Genomic DNA, 20,595 nt, shown 5'->3' with positions numbered 1-20,595 from the left:
TTACAAAATTACAATAAATTATGATAACATTAAAATAATGTTACATACTATTATATTATAATATTATAATATATTACTATTGTACTAAAATGTAATATCGATATACTTTATATTATTATTATATTGTGGTGATTTTTCTTTTTTATTATATTATAATAGTATATATATTATTATCTAATATCAAAATAATATATATAAATGTATTTATTATTAGAATATCATAACAATATAATGATAATATTAATATATTAATACAATGTATTATTTTGATATTATCACCATTAAAATATTAGTATAATATTTTTATGGTATTATTACTATAATATTATAATAACATTATAAAATTACAAGATAATAAAACAGGACGCTTTTACCATTCCATTCTTATTACATGCAATCCAGTAGCAGCCCATGGTTCTCTAATTGAATTGCAAGCATCCAAATGGTCCCTACTTGAGGTAGTTAATTTACATTGAGAGGATTCTTCAAGAAAAAGTTGTAAATTACCATGCAGGGCACAAAAGGTTGTCAACTAGTGCAGCTGGTAAAACCTGTGAAGATTTAGATTGATTTTTTGAGTTTCATCTTCACCAAATTTCATTAGCTTCCTAAAAAAAAAAACTCCAGAATTTTTCCAGTCCTAGATATTGGGGGAAAAAAACAAAGGGATGTGAATGGCTTGCTAAGTTTCTATTCCAGTAGGAGTTTTTTTCGCCTGGGTTTCTTTCACAACTCTTGGTCTGTAAATATCTGGATGCTTTTATTTCAATATGTTCTTACGACTTTTTCACGTGATAACGTTCTAGTGTACTCCAACTACACATGCAGATGAGTGAGCATGCAAAAGAAAGGATGAACCAGATAATTTGTGTTCCTCATGTTCATCTTTTCAGAGTATATATGATTAAGATCACAGCAGTTTATGACATAGTCTAAACATTTTGTTGATCAAATAAAGAATGTTCTTAAATAGGACCGGTGAGGATTTTTCAATTAGGCTGGAAAGGTTTTGACCATTTGCACCAAGAATAGAAAAAAAAGGTACAAGGATCGTGAATGATTGATCAGATTAGAGCTTCCAGTCCTTTGCATGCTGCACTAATAAAAAATCTCAGTGGCTTTTAGTTTTGCCTTTATAATTCTCCATCATCCATGGTGGAACCACTGCATCCAATGCAAAAAAAAAAAAAAACAAAAGGAATTCATTCAGACAACTTTTTTCTCACTGCAAGAGCCAAAGAAGTGTCAAGAATGGGTGCTACAGGAATTCAAAAAATGGGTATGGTTATTCTAACTAAAGGAGCACTTGGAAATGGTCAACAAAAATTTGAGAAAAATCAGATCATACTGTATACTTCTTTGAGCACCAAAATTCCAAGCACCTCAACTTTGTCACGTAACAAGAGAATAAATGGGTTCACCAGAGACAGGCCAGGAGATAGTAGGCGCTAAATATGGGATCATCTTAGACCTCCAGGTCTGCTGATGAGGCAACATTTGTATTTTTTTTCTTTTTTTGGCACCACATGAATTCTGTACAGTCTTTGACTCTTCGCTTCCACTTATTTTTTTTTTTTTTAAACAATGCAGCTCATGAAAAATTCCATACAAACCATCTAATTGGGCAGTTTCAGCAGCAGATGATACAAGTAATTATGTTAGGAGTACCTTGAAGAGCTGCAGTGCTTGCTAAGGTCTTGACAAAGAGCCTTGCTCACACCTCCTGGGTGTACAGACCCTCGTTTTATCCACTCGGCAAGCTGCATGTGAAAGACATCATTACCTTAAATAAATTGGATTTTGGGAATGCAAAATAGAGTCAACTTCTACATATCCCAGCTAGAAGTCTTCCAGAGGAACATAACAGTTATAAAAGTGAATACTAAGATTATGCTAATTGGAACATTGTACAATAGTTGTTGCAGATGAATATATACAAAATAATAGAGTCATGGACCAAGTCCATAAGTGGTCATTCAAGTAGAGTTCAGAACATATAGCTCTGTGGAACTGTTGTAGTCTGTCTCCCATGAGGTTATTGGTTCATATAATTCTCCATTAGCCTCCTTTTATATGTATGTATGTATCAATCTATCTATCTATCTATCTCTATATATCTAGCTACATGCATACATACATACATGAACAAAAATGAATAAAAAAACACAAGAATAAATCAGATAACATGGGAACCTAACTTACCTCATCCTCTGTTTCCTCCAGCAACCTGTACCAATGAGCAAATTATGTTAAATGTAAATCAATAGAAGCAGTGAAGGAATGCAAAGTGATTGCTCAGTCCATCCAAACATAGGGTAATTTTAAAATTGTATGTGATGGCACAGTCATTATAGTGCATGCAATATGAACTGGAGGAGCAAACCAAACCACAAGAACTGCCTTAAGCCCTCGAGTAGATGCAAATAGAAAGCAGCATTTGGAATATAGTATGAGCTTATTGAAAATGCAGAGATGACAACTATACTAATTACTGAATATAATGACAGGAACTTAAGTAAACTACATGAAGCAGTGACAGTTTGGTTGTATAAAAGTGCAGTCCAAATTAATATTGATACATCAACCCAGACGTAAGATATAATACAAAGAGAATATGGGGCAATATATTACAATGTGTGCAAATAAATACAGCATTCAATATCATGCCAGCACTACAGGGCATGGTAAAACAAGGATCCTCTGAATGCATAATTGAATTATCACATTACCCAATGCATAATGGTTGGTACATGTAAGATGATAAATGGTATCAGGCACTATAAAAGATATTCAAAATTTGTGAAACACTGACAAGGCTTAAAATAATATGCATATGGTCCCCTCTGATACAATACAAACTTGTCATTCAACCTATTCACACGGTCATAGAAAGCAAATATTCATTTCAAGAGGATAACGTGTGATACAATTACAGATTGCCTTAAGCACTCTACCTTCCATACCTAACCACTATCATTAGCTTGAGACAAACTAGGGTGATTCTAAGATATTATAAAGAAAACAGCCAAATGGAAACTTGGGTGATTCAAAGACAAGACAGGGGAAGAAATGGAAAGGAAGGAGAGAAGGGAGGGTGGGTCACTTTTGGTGTTGTGGTTGGGGGTTTAAAAAGGAAAATAGAAAATTCGATGTGCCTACTAATAGAGGTGAGTTGTGAATCTCAGTCATATAAACTATTAATTAGAGATAATACTCTAGCAACATGATGGAAGAAAGTACCATACTTTGAAATAAGAAACGTTCTTCATGAACGTGGGCTTTTAATCAACCCACACATGACATCCAGCAAACTGTAGAAGTTTCAGAAACAAGTGTACTAAAGCATGGATAAATTGTATGATGCACAATATGGGAAAGACTTAAAATTGACCCGGTAATCTGATATATAAAGCAACCAAAAAGTTTAAAAGATCCCGGGGAATCATTCAGCAAATAAAACTAGAAGGCACATCTTACCTTCCACAGAAGGATGACAAATTTTTTGAGTATGCACGTGCTTCTTGCTTATTTGACAGAAAAGGGGAAAAACATCTTTCAGAAAATATATTAAAAATGATAGTAAGTTCTTACCATAAAAGAAAATTTATATTGATTGGTATGTGTTGGTCAATGCTAAATAATCATCAGAGACTGCTTAACTTCCTCCTAGACAGAATCTCTAAGACCAGGTCTCCGACAAAAATTGTACATTTCGCAACACATTTCTCTGATAGAATTGTTTTTCCATGGAAGTGAGAAAGCACATGTAACCCATTAATCATTATCTCCAAAGCCATAATTTGGTGACTACAAACTTTCATATGACTATATTATCTAATCACCATTGTTTTAGCCAATAAAAATATCAAAAATAATTCAGACATGTACATAAAGAAATGATTAAGAATTTCACTATGATAGAAAAGGGCTGGAGCATTAGATGGATGTCTTCATTGAATTTTTAATCGCAAAGACATGTTACAGAACACCAAGAGACACTAGAATCAGACAGAGTAGAAATCTCACTTATCTCCCCCTTACCTTTCCAAATAGGGCAGAGACAAAGTGGTTCAGAGCAAGGATTTAACTATTGGTGCATAGCGGTGCATATTGTCCATACTGGATTATAATAGTACGGAATCGGAACTGGTATAGCCTCCATACCACTACCACACTGGAATGTGTAGTATCATAATTTTTACTATGCCAGAAATGGGGACAAACCAAGTGCCATGATGGCACTGCATGATACTGGTCCATGCAGCACCTGTAAGTATCAGTACAGGTAGCAATACCAGTATCTCTAAACATTGGTTTAGAGATATAAAGTACTACACATAACATCACTCCAACAGTTTGTCTGCTCCTGCATTTAATATTTGTTTTAGTGAGTTCCAGAACAGCGAAACAGCCATCGGTTCAGGGAATGGCTCCAGATTCATAATATAATATTCAGTAGTAACTAAGAAAAATAGAAATGAATCGAACACTAATATTTGTGTACATTGATATGTTTCATCGTAAATATGGATTTAAGAAAAATTATTTTCTCTTTCAGTTGCATTTCATTTCTGTCTTATTCAATGCTCATATCACAAGGTGTAAATATTTTGTAAACAATTTATGTTGAGATGAACATGTTGAATACATATTTCCTCCTGTCAGAAGCTCCCAAATGTTTTGATACGCTTCCTTTGCTTGATTGAGTGATGATATCCTTACTTATTTCTAAAAAATTTGGCAGTATAATTCCAAGTTGCAAGCACTACCATAATGACTGTCTTCCAGTTTGAGGAATGCATTTAAAAAGGCTAGATGGATAACATGCTGCTACCGCGCAGACGATGGTGCAGCACTGTTCACCTCTTAAGAAGTATCCACACAGCTAGGAAGTACAATGATTCAGAAGTACAATAGTCTATGAACACTCTGTACCCTTTCTTTTTTTTTTTTTTGAAGAATAACTCTATGTACTACTTAGGTAAAGAATTTGCCAAATCTGGAGCGAGAATTAAATTATTAATTGTACTCCTGAAAACAATTTACCTACTTCTCTTTTCAAAAGTATCTGCATCTGGGTACAAAGTGCACATATTTCTAAATAGACATGGCCAGAAAATTGCATGAGTGAGAAAGATCAATGGATAAAAGATGGCCGTGGAGTCTTTACAAGTCTCACCAGTTTTAAGGTCATCCCAATCTCCTACTTTGACCCACCCTTTTTTGCCTAAATCTAACTGCAAAAAAGTATCACATATTAGCAAGTAACAGAGTTTTCTTAGTTGTTGCTTAAGCACTGGTTTCTAAGCAATGCAATGCACAGCCACATATGTTTACATTTATGCATCCACAGCCACATGCAATGCACATAAAAGCACACAAATGCATGCATGTCAGCATGCCCATGCCTATTTGCTTATGCAAGTACACACATAAATGTAAACATATATGCATTTGAATAATACAAGTAGAAAGTAAGTGGACAATTTTAGAGACAGAAAAACTTTGCAAATGGATCTGCCTAGATGTAAAAGCATACCTTCATAAGAGTGTAGTCTTGCATTTTTTCACAGAGTCCATCCAGAAGTTCAACAACTCTTAGCTCACTGACTCTATTCAAAAGAAGAACTAAGAATTTGGTATCAGCTAAGCACCAACAGAAGAAAAAGGAATGTGTAGCAACAGAACGTATCAATGAGCCTGATATGACAGGAATATTTATTGTCAAGGTAATCAATTTCATAACAAATCAATGAATGCGAGCAAAGAAGTTCTGGAATATCTATATACCACACGTAGGTCATGCATGAAAAGAAAAAATTGAATTAAAGAAGGGCATATTAATTTGAGCTGAAAATACTAAAATTCAAATTAATTATTCATAGGACCAGAATATCTCCTTCAATCTTTATCTGAAATTTCTTAAAAATCACAAATAAAAATTACCAGTTGTGGTTAGTCAAGATGTGAAACTGAATATCTCTTCCACCCGGTTAAATATATTGTTCACAAAAAAAAAAAAAAAAATAGAAGAACACAGTAGTCCCAAAAAAAAAAATGAAGAAGAAACTTCTCAGACAACACCTTCGATGATTTGACGACAGTGAAATCAGAGGTAATGTTAACTCAATGAATTGTCACATTGAGCTCATTAACACAATGATAACCTAGAAAAGTCGCATACTTCTGACATCCAAAAACTAATAAAGAAGCTAGATATCTTGACAGCTTTTCCTACCTTGTATATGTAAACAAAGAAGGTTATAAGTTAGTAGATACATAGGTTAGCTTCCCAGATGAACATGCACATAAAGGCACTGATAAAAGATAAAGCATTAAATTGCATTAACTCCAGTGCTATGAGGTTCACTGTTAAGCTTTACAATGTTCTAAAATCCAGTGCACAAGGCTGCAGATGTGGCTGCACAAGTGTATGCCATTCCCTGACTGCACACCATTGCCTATATACAATCATATCACATATGGACCAAAAAGGCAGGCAATTTAGTACTATGCAGCCACGTGGGTGGCTTAAGTAGTATTATGTGGCTGCATAAGGAGCCAAATATGTGGCCTATTCTTAAATGGCCTGTGCGAATAAAGCACTTTCAAACAAATGTTCAGCCGACTGTAGGTTTCAATTATGTCAAACTATCACCAGGTCTTAAGTATTAAACAATAAGCACTAAGTGTTAGTTGTTAATGTTATTAATATTGATATTAATTATCCAAAAAATATCACTATCATTATTGTTAATTTCATTGCTTTTAATATAAGTTCTTTCTTTTTATATAGTGAAAAAACAAACCCCTATGTGCTCGCATATGCATCCTGACTGCTGAAATATCCCTGCTGCTTTTTAAACACTGAAGCTTTAAGAGAAGAAATGGTACAACTGATAGAGGCTCAATTTCAAAATGAGACAGGTGAGTTGAGACTGGCCCTAATTGATGATTTGGGCCACTAAAAGAAAGAAATCAAAGATAATTGTGGAATAAAAGCAATACAATGAGTTTTTTCATGCTACTCTCCACTTAAATCATATGTAGACAAATGTACGTTGAAGGCATATCATATAACTAATGATAGCAGCGTCAGAACTAAATGTTGGTTGGTGTGAAAAATTTTTGGTAGCAAAACTCAATTCATGTGGGTAATTGGCTAGATCATTAGTTCTCTGTGTTGCTGCATTATGTGTTTGGTACTTGCAATCCTACATTTTCTTTCCAGTCTTCCTCTTCTCAGTGGCTTGTTTTGCAAGTTCAGGTTTATGTTGCCCTCAGCATTAAAGTCCTATTCTCTAAAACTCTTTTTAAAATATAATAGCGATTACTGATATGAATTTGAACTTCAAGGTCATCTATAGTATGATCAGCAGAAATAAGTCTAATGCCTTGAATACCAAATACATGTGCAAATAAAGTAGAGACATTATTAATAAAATTGGGTAACTGAATCTAGGCAGTGTCATTTTCATCAGGTTAGACGAGAACAACATGGTGCAGATAGCGATACAAATCACGTTAGTAGTATGTTGGACTCAATGAAGTTAAGGCAACCCAAATCATTTATGTCCACATTCTCATCAATGTACAATCCGGTATGATAAGATAAGAAGGCTACATGCTGATTGAAAATGAAATGAAAGTCTCACTATTCAGAGTGATACCTATAATCAATGATTTTCCCCTCACGTTGACCTCTAGAATCCAAACGGTGACGCATGTCCAAATGGTTTCTTGGTTTCTCCTGGAGCAAGCATAAACCACAGAGTTATTGACTGAAACTGTATTATCAATCAATCAGTATGATGAAACCATCAATAACATGCACAAAACAGCGAAAGGATAATATGAAGAAAATAGGATGAAATGTTATGACTTACAGGCAGTTGGAAAGGGTCAGAATGGTAATGGGAACTTGCATAGGAAAAAAAAGGAAACACCATATTTGTTATGTATATCAAGCATCATAGCATAACCATCAAGACAACCCATTCATTTGGGTCCAAGTTGCTTGTGTGTTATCTAAAGAGATAATTTATAGAGGTAATCAAGAGCAATCCATGGATAGTAATGCTTGCCTTCATGCACACAGGGATGGTAAGAACATGTGAGACTTGCATGTAATATGGGATTGGATGCATTATTCAAGGAAAGGGTTCAAGTGGGACTGAACAGAGAAGCATTGCTAATGATATTTCTATATGTTATAATGTGATTTTCAATTATTTCACATTTATATATCATGGTCTGTCCAGACAAGCAAAAATATAATTCTTTAGGACTCACCAATGCACTGCAGCAGATGAACAAAATAAAAAGTTGCCAGTAGGACAAAAAAATTTTTTTACTTTTAATTGTTAGAATAATTTGACAGTCATAAGCAACTAACTGGCATTTTTTCCTGTGAAAATGCCACCCGTAACCATCTGCATACCATTTCAATGCCAACTTAATTGAGCAAGTCTAAACCAATCCACTAAATACTTCTAAAGCAAAATTTAAGATCATTTAGGTAAAGATAATAAAAACAGTTGGCCAGCATACAATTTAGTAACAAATAATTAGATATGAACAATGTATAAGCCTGACGGTATGAAATTCAAAAGCTATATTTTGAGTGATACAGAGCAACATGACAGGCAAGGCAATGTTCGGCAATCACATAAGTTCCTGATATAAATTATGCAAAATTTATTTAGTTCAAAAAGTGGATATAAGAAACTTACTTTTGAAAGTCCAATTTCTAGCTCACCCTGCAAATAATTCAGCATAATAGTCAGATTCCAACAACATCTATGCAGAAAGGAACTAGGTTCATTTCATGAATACATCATATACCAACTGATTTGAAAAATACATATGGTTATACGTGGAAACAATACTAGGCTGAAGATCTAGCATGGCCGGATTAGTTGTTAAGGTATCAGCACAACCAGTTAAATTTGATTATTAAAAACATTAACATAAAGATCCAAACTAATAATAGCTATTCAAATGGATGTCAGTAGATTGATGTATCAATTAAAGATCCAAGTTTGGCTTCCATTTCTACATCAATATGTCATCTTTCTCAGTTTCTTAGCTTTTATGCAACAAGAACATCAGTAGACTAAATTCTCGTTGTCAGAAACCGTTTTTAAATTTGCTTAACAAGAACTCTTCAGGAAACCAACGGACAAGCTTTTAACAGGCAGCTCCATATCCAAACCAAACCTTTCCCACTTTCCCACCACCCTACATTCAATGGAGTGTTTGTTTTCGTGGCTATGAACAAGAAAACACCAATGCCGTCAAAGATTCTACCAGAGACAAAAACACCTCTCAGGAAACTTAAGACCGATTCATCTACAACAAAGGAAAGCAGAGAGGAAAAACTAGGGTTTTAAGCGGATCAGGGAAAGGGAGTTACCGCGACTGCGTTGCAAGCCCCGCACTCTAGAAATAGGGTTGCGAGAGCCCAAATCGCGAGGGATTTGGGGATTTCTTGCCCTATCTTCTTCCTTCCCTCCATCTCGCCGGCTCCCTCCGCCACAGCTCAAACTCCCGCCGTCGGGTATCATGATGCAACGGGAACCACGGCTGGGCCTCTCTGCAAGCGTGGAGAGGGAGCACGCTTGACTACTCCCTGCCTGACGTGGCGGGAGGAGATTGGTGAGGTGCATCTGGTTCGACCATTTATCGGACGCCACGTCATTAACAGGTCAGAATATGACGTGGTGGCAGGTATGCGGGGCGATACAGCAGGAGAATGAACCCGGGAAAATAAATGTACTTTTTGGCCCGAATAGGCCGAGATCAAAGCCGACCAAAGGCCCCAGGATATTATATTTAGGAAAAAAAAAGTCCTGTGCACTGGAACTCCATCTGGTCTATAAGCCGACCAAATAGACTTGTAAAAACTACGTTAACAGTTGGTGAAGAGTGTGAGTTAAATGCAGTGCTTTTCCCTACCCAGATGGGCGTCAGCATCCGCAAAACCGAAACCATCTGTGAGACAGTTGGTTTTTATGTTTGGATTAGTTCAATTATCAATGTTTTAGTCATTATTTGGGCAGTATAAGTTTTTGGAATTAATAACTGCAGATATATAATTTAACTCTGATGCCAATTGGTATGATATTTTCGTAATGTAAAAGTTTGATTCATGAGTTGTTGGGATATATTTGAGGTGCTGATTATTGTTTTTTTGGTAAAGATTTTTTTTTTTTTTTTTAGGTTGAAAGGAGGCTGAGAGAATCAGCTACCAGTGTTTATTGGTAAAGTTTGTGATCTATATTATTGGAAAATAAAGTTTGCACAGGAGAAGAGAAGTGTGTTCCATAGACAACAATTCAAAAATGGGCCAAAAAGAGAGGAAGAAAACATCCTTACACAAGCAAGCAAACAAAGAATAAGCCTGTATCACCAAAAAATTTAATAAAGCAATCCTGTGAGCTAATACAAAGCAATGTGAATCCATATACCAAACGGCCAACAGCAAAGCTCTGAAAATATTGCTCCTCAAATATGCGAAGCCTTCTGGAGATATCTGTGTGCAATCAGGAAGACTCCTCTGACAGGGAGAACACACCAGCAGAAAAAGACCCATGATAGCTGCAAGCAAGTGGATGAAGGCAACTTTACCATGGGACCAGAAAAATGTCTCCGCCACATTTCAGCATTAGGATGCCAGTTGATGGAGTCAGGCAAATGAAGAAGTAGCTGCACAAGTCTGGCCGAAGGTTTAATATCACAGAAATCCTAGATAAAATGTACCATAGGTGTTGATTATTGTTAATATATATTCATTACGCATCTTCTTTTTTGAATTACTTGAAGACTTTGGGATTATAAAGTTTGGACCATGCAACCTTCCTCTAGCTGTCCATTATATGCAAATCATGAGGAATCAGTTGATTATCTAATGGTTTTATGTGATTATTCCAATGTAATTTAGCAGCGTATTGCAAATAAACTTCAGATATGGATAACTTTCACTTCCGTTCCCCAATTATGAGATCATGATAAATGAATAATCTCCAACAGCATCGATCCTCAAATTTGGGACTTGATAGTCGCATCTGTTTGTTGGATTCTATGGAAGAAGAGAAACATAAGAATATTCATCTTTGAAGCTTTCCTCCCCAGTGCCACCTACTCCTTTCTACTCACCATGCTTGCTGAACTGACCTCATGCTGTGATTGAAGTCTGGAATTGACAAAGCCCTTAGGCTCTCAAATGGGGCACGAATGAATAAGTTGGCAGTCACTATAGAAGTTAAGAGAGGAATGGAAACACAGTACTCGTGACTCCTCATTACATGATCATTTCCCATATTACAGGTCACTTATTCAGATGTTTGCATGGGATTTTAGTCATGATCCCAAATATTTGCAATAAGTGTCTTGTAATCCTATACAGTGTAACACTGCATATACCATCCTTCTTTTAATGAATCGAATGGATCTCCCTCCCTTTTTCTATCAAAAAAAAAAAAGTTTGGACTATGCAAGATTCTCTTGTTCTTAGGACTTTGTCTTAGGTGATTTCTAGTGTTTTATTCAAAAAAATCCATGATGAATTGATCGGGAATCCTCCTGCCTGTTCGCATATCCATGGATGATGGATCTTTTGGAGGAGTCGTGCTGTTGATTCAGTTTTCTTGCTAAGGTTTTTGATCCTGGTACTTTTGTGAGCTTTTGTTTGACGCCATGAATAAAGTTCTACGTGCAAAAAATGCTTGTCGTTGATATCACTGCCCAACTTTTTACGAGTTTCACTAAATTATAAGTGAAAAAATTGGTTTATCAGTGATCAACCAAGTTAAAAGACTCAATGATATGACATCTCCCATTGTGGTTGCACATGTTCTACAGAGACCATATATTGTGGCTTACTCCCTGCATCGGCTATCCATAAGAATATTAATTAGGGTTAATGCTATGAAGTCCGGCCTAATTGGGCATCTTTTAGATTAAAGTCGGCAAACTTTACCGACTTCAATTTAAAAATTCAAAAAAAAATCAAAATAGGGAAGCATGATCCACTACCTAATCCTTTGACATGGAAAGTGATAAAACTAGATGAATGGCCGAAGAGGGCATGACAAACCGATATGCAAAGCTGTTGGCCATTAGAGATGGTTGCACCTAGCAAATGGCTGGCCTTATCTATTGTTAGGTGGAGTTTATTCCTTCAAACTTTATTCTATTTAAACCTCCTTTTTCTGTGACCAAATCATTACTGGGCTGTCACGTCCCAAATCCGGGACATAACACGGCCATGCTACCGAAGGATGGAGCCCACGATAACACGAAGCCAATCCATCATAATCATCTAATATCCGTTAAATAAAAAGATTCAATTCTATTATTCATCAAATAATCAAACCAATATTGGTTCAGAGCATCTAAATCCAAAAACAAGTACTAACCTGAATCTCAACATTCATAAATAACTACAAATCCATGATTATAAAATAAATTAACCTTCTGCTGTCAAATTTTCAAGCTTGCTATGCCGATCTTCAAGCTTGAATTTCTTTTGCCGATCCTAACCTTATTTCTCTGTTCAAACAAAAAGAAAACAAAAAGAATATGAGCTACACTAGCCCAGTAAGTAGAACTTGCGCTTCCTTATCGAATCAAACATAAGTTTTTCATGATAATGCAATATTTAGAAAATAGCAGGTGATACAAAATAAAGCATTTCATAGAGCATATAACAAAACAAGTTATAAATTCATCATTCATGTATAAATCATGTATATTTCATAATCATGAATCGTAAATCATTTTCATCATGTATTCATGTGATGTTTCAAAACATTGCTCACAGATATTCGTGCTAAGGTCACTATTATACCCGTGACAGGGCCATGTTTCTTAATCGACAGAGTTCTTAATTCATGTGCCAACTTTATACCCGCTGGCAGGGCCATGTTTCGTGTGGATGCTAGCTTTGAATGTCGACCTTTCCGAAGGAATTCATTCATAGCCATCTGAGAGCCTTTGAAATCATTATATCTTTTTCTTAAAGTATACATATACATAGATGGAAAAACAATAAAATTCATGCTTCATAATCATGCTATTTTCATAAGACATATTCATGAAATCAATGCTCATAATAAAACATATTTTTTCATATCACATATGCCGATCCTTATTTTATGAAAAAATTTGATTTCATCAATAGCAATTCTTTACATAAAAAATATGATCATTTAAAAATAAATAAGGAGCATAAGATCCACTTATCTCGTTCATCTTAGATCTTCAGACATCGTTAGAAGAATCCGCTAATCCTATTTAAAATATCAAATCATCATCAATTTCTATTCTATAAATATAATAAGATTAAGTCATAAGGAAAGAGAACTGTCGACCGGATGTGTCGGACCATCCAGATACCAGGGCAATTCAGGATCTCTGATCTGAGGGTCAGATTCAAATATCTTGATCAAGAAATCATGAAACACAGATCGAATTAAGATCAAGATCAATCAATAGGGTTCTTTAATAATAAATTTGAAAGATCCTTGATATGATCAAATGAGGTTGACATACAGCACGGATATCAAAGCAATTTTGAATCATCTTGTTAGAGTCAATATGAACCCCTAAAAGATGAAGGCATGACTCGATACAGGATTCATAGACCTTCTTAAAGAGAAAGTCGATCATGAGAGAGAAAGTAGAGAGAGAAAGTGGAGAGAGAATCTTCGTATCCTTCAAAAGTGGCAATCACGATTAAGATCATCAGAGGTTATATCAGGGTGACTTAATATGGATTAACCATGATCGATGTTATCAATTTCGAAGAAAGATCGGATCGAGATCCGATCTACTGCACGAATTTCGGAGCAGTCTCAGATCATCATATTTTCATCTCAAGTTTATCCTAGGGTCTGTGATGCAATCAGAGAGAGAGAATGATCCTAGAGAGACAAAATTCATAATGAGAGAGAAAGATCTAGAGAGAGAAAATAGAGAGAGAATCTAGAGAGAGAAAATATAGAGAGAAGGTAGAGAGAGAAAGTCCAATTCTAGAGAGAGAAAGACTTAAGAGAGAGATGAGAAAAATTTTCTCTCACATGTATTTTTTATTATTATATTTTTTTTTTTTTCTTTTTCTTTTTAGAGAGAGAAAATAGAGAGAGAGAAAGAGAGAGAAAGAGGGAGAAAGAGGGGAGAGAGGGAATTTTTTTCTTTTCTTATTATTATTATTTATTATTATTATTATTATTATTATTATTATTATTTCTATTTTATTATTTTTCTATTTTGCATTTTCTTTTCTTTTATTTTTCTTTTTCCTTTTTCTTTTCTTTTTCCTTTTTCTTTTCTTTTTCTTTTCTTTTTTCTTTTTCCTTCTTCCCGGGCTTCCATTGGGCCGAAACAGGGGACCTAGAGGTCCCCGTGCCTTGACCGGCCAATCACGGCCATTCCCCCTCCGACGATGGCCGGCGGCAAGGGCGGCCTTTCCCCGAGTTCGGAGGGTCCGTACCGGCGGTCGGTGGTGACCGTCGGTGCCGAAAAATTGGAGAAAAGAAGAGGCCGGACAGGGGGTTCTCTTTTTCAACAAAATCCGGCGACATCCGTCGCCGGCAATCGTGCCCACAGGCACGGGAAAGAAGGGAGAGAAGAGGGGAAGAGGAAGGAGGTCTTACTACAACCTCCGATGACCCCCACCGGCGTGAAATCACGGCGAGCACAGGTCGAAGCACCGCGGCTTCAAACAGGAAAATCGGAGAAAAACTCCGGCGATCGTCGGTGGCTGATGGATCTACACTTAGAGGAAAGGAGGGGGGTTCTTATAGAGCTCGTCCTAGGGTCTTTTAATGGCCCTAGGACTCCGATTCTTGATCGGAATCGGGGAAGAGGAAGACTCCGATCGGGAGTCTTCCTCCCTGTTCTGTTTTTTTTTTTTACTGGGCTTTGTGGGCTTTTTGGCCCATCAGATCGGATTATCACATTCTACCCCCCTTAAAAAAAAATTTCATCCTCAAAATTTAATATACCTTCAATTTTCACATAAGTGTGGATATCTCGTCTTCATATCGTCTTCAAGCTCCCAAGTGGCCTCTCTCTCTTCATGATTACTCCAATGAATCTTTACGTATGGAATGATACGCCGTCTTAGAACTTGCTCTTTTCGATCAATAATTCGAAAGAAAAATTCTTCATAGGTTAGATCTTCATGAACTTGCAATGGCTCATACTTTATCACACTGTTTGGATCAGGTACCAACTTTCTCAGTAGTGAAACATGAAAGACATTGTGCACTTTAGATAAATCTGGTGGTAAGGCTAGTTCGTAAGCAACATCTCCTACTCGATTTAAAATTTCAAAAGGTCCAATATATCGCGGACTCAGCTTGCCATGTCTCCCAAACCTCATGACACCCTTAGTAGGTGATACTTTTAGAAAAACATGATCACTGAAGTGAAATTCTAATTCTCTTCTTTTTCTATTTGCCCAACTCTTTTGTCTATCCTGTGCTGCTTTGAGTCTTTCTTTGATCAGATAGATTTTCTCTCTAGCATCTATCTATTATCAGTAAAATCCTTCCTTATTTACAACTAACGTATTTCATAATATCTTTTGATTTAAATGATTAATATTTCTAATCAATTCAGACCATCACGCTTTTGCTGCGCACTCTGATCTCAACTTACCAAATTATCTAAGTCTATCAAAAATATCTTTGTATGTTAAATCAATCAAAGATAGATCCAACTTTCAGATTTCATATACAATTTAGGATAAAATTTAAGGTTTCCTTGTCATTACTATCTCTTAGGCATAACACATCAAAATTAAATCTTCATCCACCTTCTATGTTTAAACTTATTACATAAGCTTCATCACTCCTCAAGAATCCAATATGTCTAGAATTAATTTGAGTTAACCTTCGATTTATCTTACAATCATTTAGACAACTTCCAAACCAACCTTTCTTTGCAAAGAAATTAACATCAAAATCAGCAAAATTATCATATCTTTTATCCATATAGGTTTAGCATTTCAATATCATCAAATATACCTATCATAATATATCAATGCCTCCCACTTCATTCTAGGGTCAGCACTTCTCGTACTTAGGTCAACCTTGCTAATTGAAATCTATGATATAACTCGTCAATTCTATTATAGACATCATATACCACTTATACATAAATTTCATCATAATACTTATTGATTCGAAATCAAATTATTGAATCATTTCTTTTATATCTATCATGTTTCTCATGATCTTAGCTTCAAGTTCACATATCACTAAAGTCACAATCCCGAATAATGATAACCTTAAGCTCAAATACCACTTAAGTCATATTCTCTAGTGATCATAATCTAAACTTTATATCATTCTATCACGTCCTTAATGATCATAATCTTAAGCTCTGATATTATCCATTATACTCCACTCGGTCACATCCTATTGATCATACATAAAGTTTTGATATCACTTTATAATCTCAATGATCTTAAACCTAAGCTCTGATATTATTCTATAATATCCTAATCATTTATATTATTTATATCATAATCCCCAATGATTATAACCTAAGCTCTGAGTCCATAAAATATCACGCCCCAAATCCAGGACATAACACGGCCATGCTATCGAGGGATGGAGCCCACGATAACACGAAGCCAATCCATCATAATCATCTAATATCCGTCAAATAAAAAGATTCAATTCTATTATTCATCAAATAATCGAACCAATATTGGTTTAGAGTATCTGAATCCAAAAATAAGTACTAACCTGAATCTCAACATTCATAAATAACTATAAATCCATGATTATAAAATAAATTAAACTTCTGCTGTCAAATTTTCAAGCTTGCTATGCCGATCTTCAAGCTTGGATTCCTTTTACCGATCCTAACCTTATTTCTCTGTTCAAACAAAAAGAAAACAAAAAGAATATGAGCTACACTAGCCCAATAAGTAGAACTTGCACTTCCTTATCAGATCAAAAATAAGTTTTTCATGATAATGCAATATTTAGAAAATAGCAGGTGATACAAAATAAAACATTTCATAGAGCATATAACAAAATAAGTTATAAATTCATCATGCATGTATAAATCATGTATATTTCATAATCATAAATCGTAAATCATTTTCATCATGTATTCATGTCATATTTCAAAACATTGCTCACAAATATTCGTGCTAAGGTCACTATTATACCCGTGACAGGACCATGTTTCTTAATCGACAGAGTTCTTAATTCATGTGCCAACTTTATACCCGCTGGCAGGGCCATGTTTCGTGTGGATGCTAGCTCCGGATGTCGACCTTCCCAAAGTAATTCATTCATAGCCATCTGAGAGCCTTTGAAATCATTATATCTTTTTCTTAAAGTATACATATACATAGATGGAAAAACAATAAAATTCATACTTTATAATCATACTATTTTCATAAGACATATTCATGAAATCAATGTTCATAATAAAACATATTTTTTTATATCACATATGCCGATCCTTATTTTATGAAAAATTTTGATTTCATCAATAGCAATTCTTTACATAAAAAATATGATCATTTAAAAATAAATAAGGAGCATAAGATCCACTTACCTCGTTCATCTTAGATCTTCAGACTTCGTTAGAAGAATCCGCTAATCCTATTTAAAATATCAAATCATCATCAATTTCTATTCCATAAATATAATAAGATTAAGTCATAAGGAAAGAGAACTATTGACCGGATGTGTCAGACCATCCAGATACCAGGACAATTCAGGATCTCTGATCTGAGGATCAGATTCAAGTGTCTTGATCAAGAAATCATGAAACACAGATCGAATTAAGATCAAGATCAATCAATAGGGTTCTTTAATAATAAATTTGAAAGATCCTTGATATGATCAAATGAGGTTGACATACAGCACGGATATCAAAGTAATTTTGAATCATCTTGTTAGAGTCAATATGAACCCCTAAAAAATGAAGGCATGACTCGATACAGGATTCATAGACCTTCTTAAAGAGAAAGTCGATCATGAGAGAGAAAGTAGAGAGAGAAAGTAGAGAGAGAATCTTCATATCCTTCAAAAGTGGCAATCACGATTAAGATCATCAGAGGTTATATCAGGGTGACTTAATATGGATTAACCATGATCGATGTTATCAATTTCGAAGAAAGATCGGATCGAGATCCGATCTACTGCACGAATTTCAGAGCAGTCTCAGATGATCATATTTTCATCTCAAGTTTATCCTAGGGTCTGTGATGCAATCAGAGAGAGAGAGAATGATCCTAGAGAGACAAAATCCATAATGAGAGAGAAAGGTCTAGAGAGAGAAAATAGAGAGAGAATCTAGAGAGAGAAAATATAGAGAGAAGGTAGAGAGAGAAAGTCCAATTATGAGAGAGAAAGACTTAAGAGAGAGATAAGAAAACTTTCTCTCACATATATTTTTTATTATTATATTTTTCTTTTCTTTTTTTCTTTTTCTTTTTCTTTTTCTTTTTAGAGAGAGACAATAGAGAGACAAGAGAGAGAAAGAGGGAGAAGAGGGGAGAAAGGGAATTTTTCTCTTTTCTTAATATTATTATTATTTATTATTATTATTATTATTATTATTATTTTATTTTTTTATTTTTTTATTTTGCATTTTCTTTTCTTTTCTTTTTCTTTTTCCTTTTTCTTTTCTTTTTCCTTTTCTTTTCTTTTTCTTTTCTTTTTTCTTTTTCCTTCTTCCTGAGCTTCCATTGGGCCGAAACAGGGGACCTAGAGGTCCCCGAGCCTTGACCAGCCAATCACGGCCATTCCCCTCCGGCGATGGCCGGCGGTAAGGGCGGCCTTCCCCGAGTTCGGAGGGCCCGTACCGGCGATCGGTGGTGACAGTTGGTGCCGAAAATCGGAGAAAAGAAGAGGCCCGACAGGGGGTTCTCTTTTCCAACAAAATCCGGCGACATCCGTCGCCGGCAATCGTGCCCACAGGCACGGGAAAGAAGGAAGAGAAGAGGGGAAGAGGAAGGAGGTCTTACCACAACCTCCGATGACCCCCACCGGTGTGAAATCGCGGCGAGCACAGGTCGAAGCGCTGCGGCTTCAAACAGAAAAATCGGAGAAAAACTCCGGCGATCGTCGGTGGCTGATGGATCTACACTTAGAGGAGAGGAGGGGGTTCTTATAGAGCTCGTCCTAGGGTCTTTTAATAGCCCTAGGACTCCGATTCTTGATCGGAATCGGGGAAGAGGAAGACTCCGATCGGGAGTCTTCCTCCCTATTCTATTTTTTTTACTGGGCTTTGTGGGCTTTTTGGCCCATCATGCTGGATTATCACATTCTACCCCCCTTAAAAAAAAATTTCGTCCTCGAAATTTAACATACCTTCAATTTTCACATAAGTGTGGATATCTCGTCTTCATATCGTCTTCAAACTCCCAAGTGGCCTCCCTCTCTTCATGATTACTCCAATGAATCTTTACGTATGGAATGATACGCCGTCTTAGAACTTGCTCTTTTCGATCAATAATTCGGAGGGGAAATTCTTCATAGGTTAGATCTTCATGAACTTGCAATGGCTCATACTTTATCACACTGTTTGGATCAGGTTCCAACTTTCTCAGTAGTGAAACATGAAAGACATTGTGCACTTTGGATAAATCTGGTGGTAAGGCTAGTTCGTAAGCAACATCTTCTACTCGATTTAAAATTTCAAAAGGTCCAATATATCGCGGACTCAGCTTGCCATGTCTCCCAAACCTCATGACACCCTTAATAGGTGATACTTTTAGAAAAACATGATCACTGAAGTGAAATTCTAATTCTCTTCTTTTTCTATCTGCCCAACTCTTCTGTCTATCCTGTGCTGCTTTGAGTCTTTCCTTGATCAGATAGATTTTCTCTTTAGCATCCATCTATTATCAGTAAATCCTTCCTTATTTACAACTAACGTATTTCATAATATCTTTTGATTTAAAAGATTAATATTTCTAATCAATTCAGACCATCACGCTTTTGCTGCGCACTCTGATCTCAACTTACCAAATTATCTAAGTCTATCAAAAATATTTTTGTATGTTAAATCAATCAAGGATAGATCCAACTTTCAGATTTCATATACAATTTAGGATAAATTTAAGGTTTCCTTGTCATTACTATCTCTTAGGCATAGCACATCAAAATTAAATCTTCATCCACCTTCTATGTTTAACTTATTACATAAGCTTCATCTTTCCTCAAGAATCTAATATGTCTAGAATTAATTTGAGTTAACCTTCAATTTACCTTACAATCATTTAGACAACTTCCAAACCAACCTTTCTTTGCAAAGAAATTAACATCAAAATCAGCAAAATTATCATATCCTTTATCCATATAGGTTTAGCATTTCAATATCATCAAATATACCTATCATAATATATCAATGCCTCCCACTTCATTCTAGGGTCAGCACTTCTCGTACTTAGGTCAACCTTGCTAATTGAAATCTATGATATAACTCGTCAATTCTATTATAGACATCATATACCATTTATGCATAAATTTCATCATAATACCTATTGATTTGAAATTAATTATTGATTCATTTCTTTTATATCTATCATGTTCCTCATGATCTTAGCCTCAAGTT

At 35.4% G+C, this 20,595-nt stretch overlaps 1 protein-coding gene across 1 annotated transcript in view; it reads right to left on the bottom strand.

Annotated features, from left to right (window-relative positions):
* Positions 1 to 107: 107 nt before the first annotated feature.
* The window catches only part of LOC105055280 (uncharacterized), an 81,327-nt gene continuing 60,839 nt past the window's right edge, over positions 108 to 20,595 (bottom strand). Inside the window, exons 2-9 of the mRNA XM_019854093.3 lie at positions 8,733 to 8,759; positions 7,671 to 7,750; positions 5,540 to 5,612; positions 5,180 to 5,237; positions 3,478 to 3,529; positions 2,203 to 2,227; positions 1,669 to 1,760; positions 108 to 1,164 (exon numbers count right to left, since the gene is read on the bottom strand). Coding sequence (XP_019709652.1) covers positions 1,134 to 1,164; positions 1,669 to 1,760; positions 2,203 to 2,227; positions 3,478 to 3,529; positions 5,180 to 5,237; positions 5,540 to 5,612; positions 7,671 to 7,750; positions 8,733 to 8,759 — 438 coding nt within the window. The 3' untranslated portion in view covers positions 108 to 1,133. The remainder of the gene's footprint in view (positions 1,165 to 1,668; positions 1,761 to 2,202; positions 2,228 to 3,477; positions 3,530 to 5,179; positions 5,238 to 5,539; positions 5,613 to 7,670; positions 7,751 to 8,732; positions 8,760 to 20,595) is intronic.

Source organism: Elaeis guineensis, chromosome 12 (genome assembly GCF_000442705.2).
Source record: "Elaeis guineensis isolate ETL-2024a chromosome 12, EG11, whole genome shotgun sequence".
Classification (NCBI taxonomy): domain Eukaryota; kingdom Viridiplantae; phylum Streptophyta; class Magnoliopsida; order Arecales; family Arecaceae; genus Elaeis; species Elaeis guineensis.
This window is presented reverse-complemented; position numbering and strand designations above follow the sequence as displayed.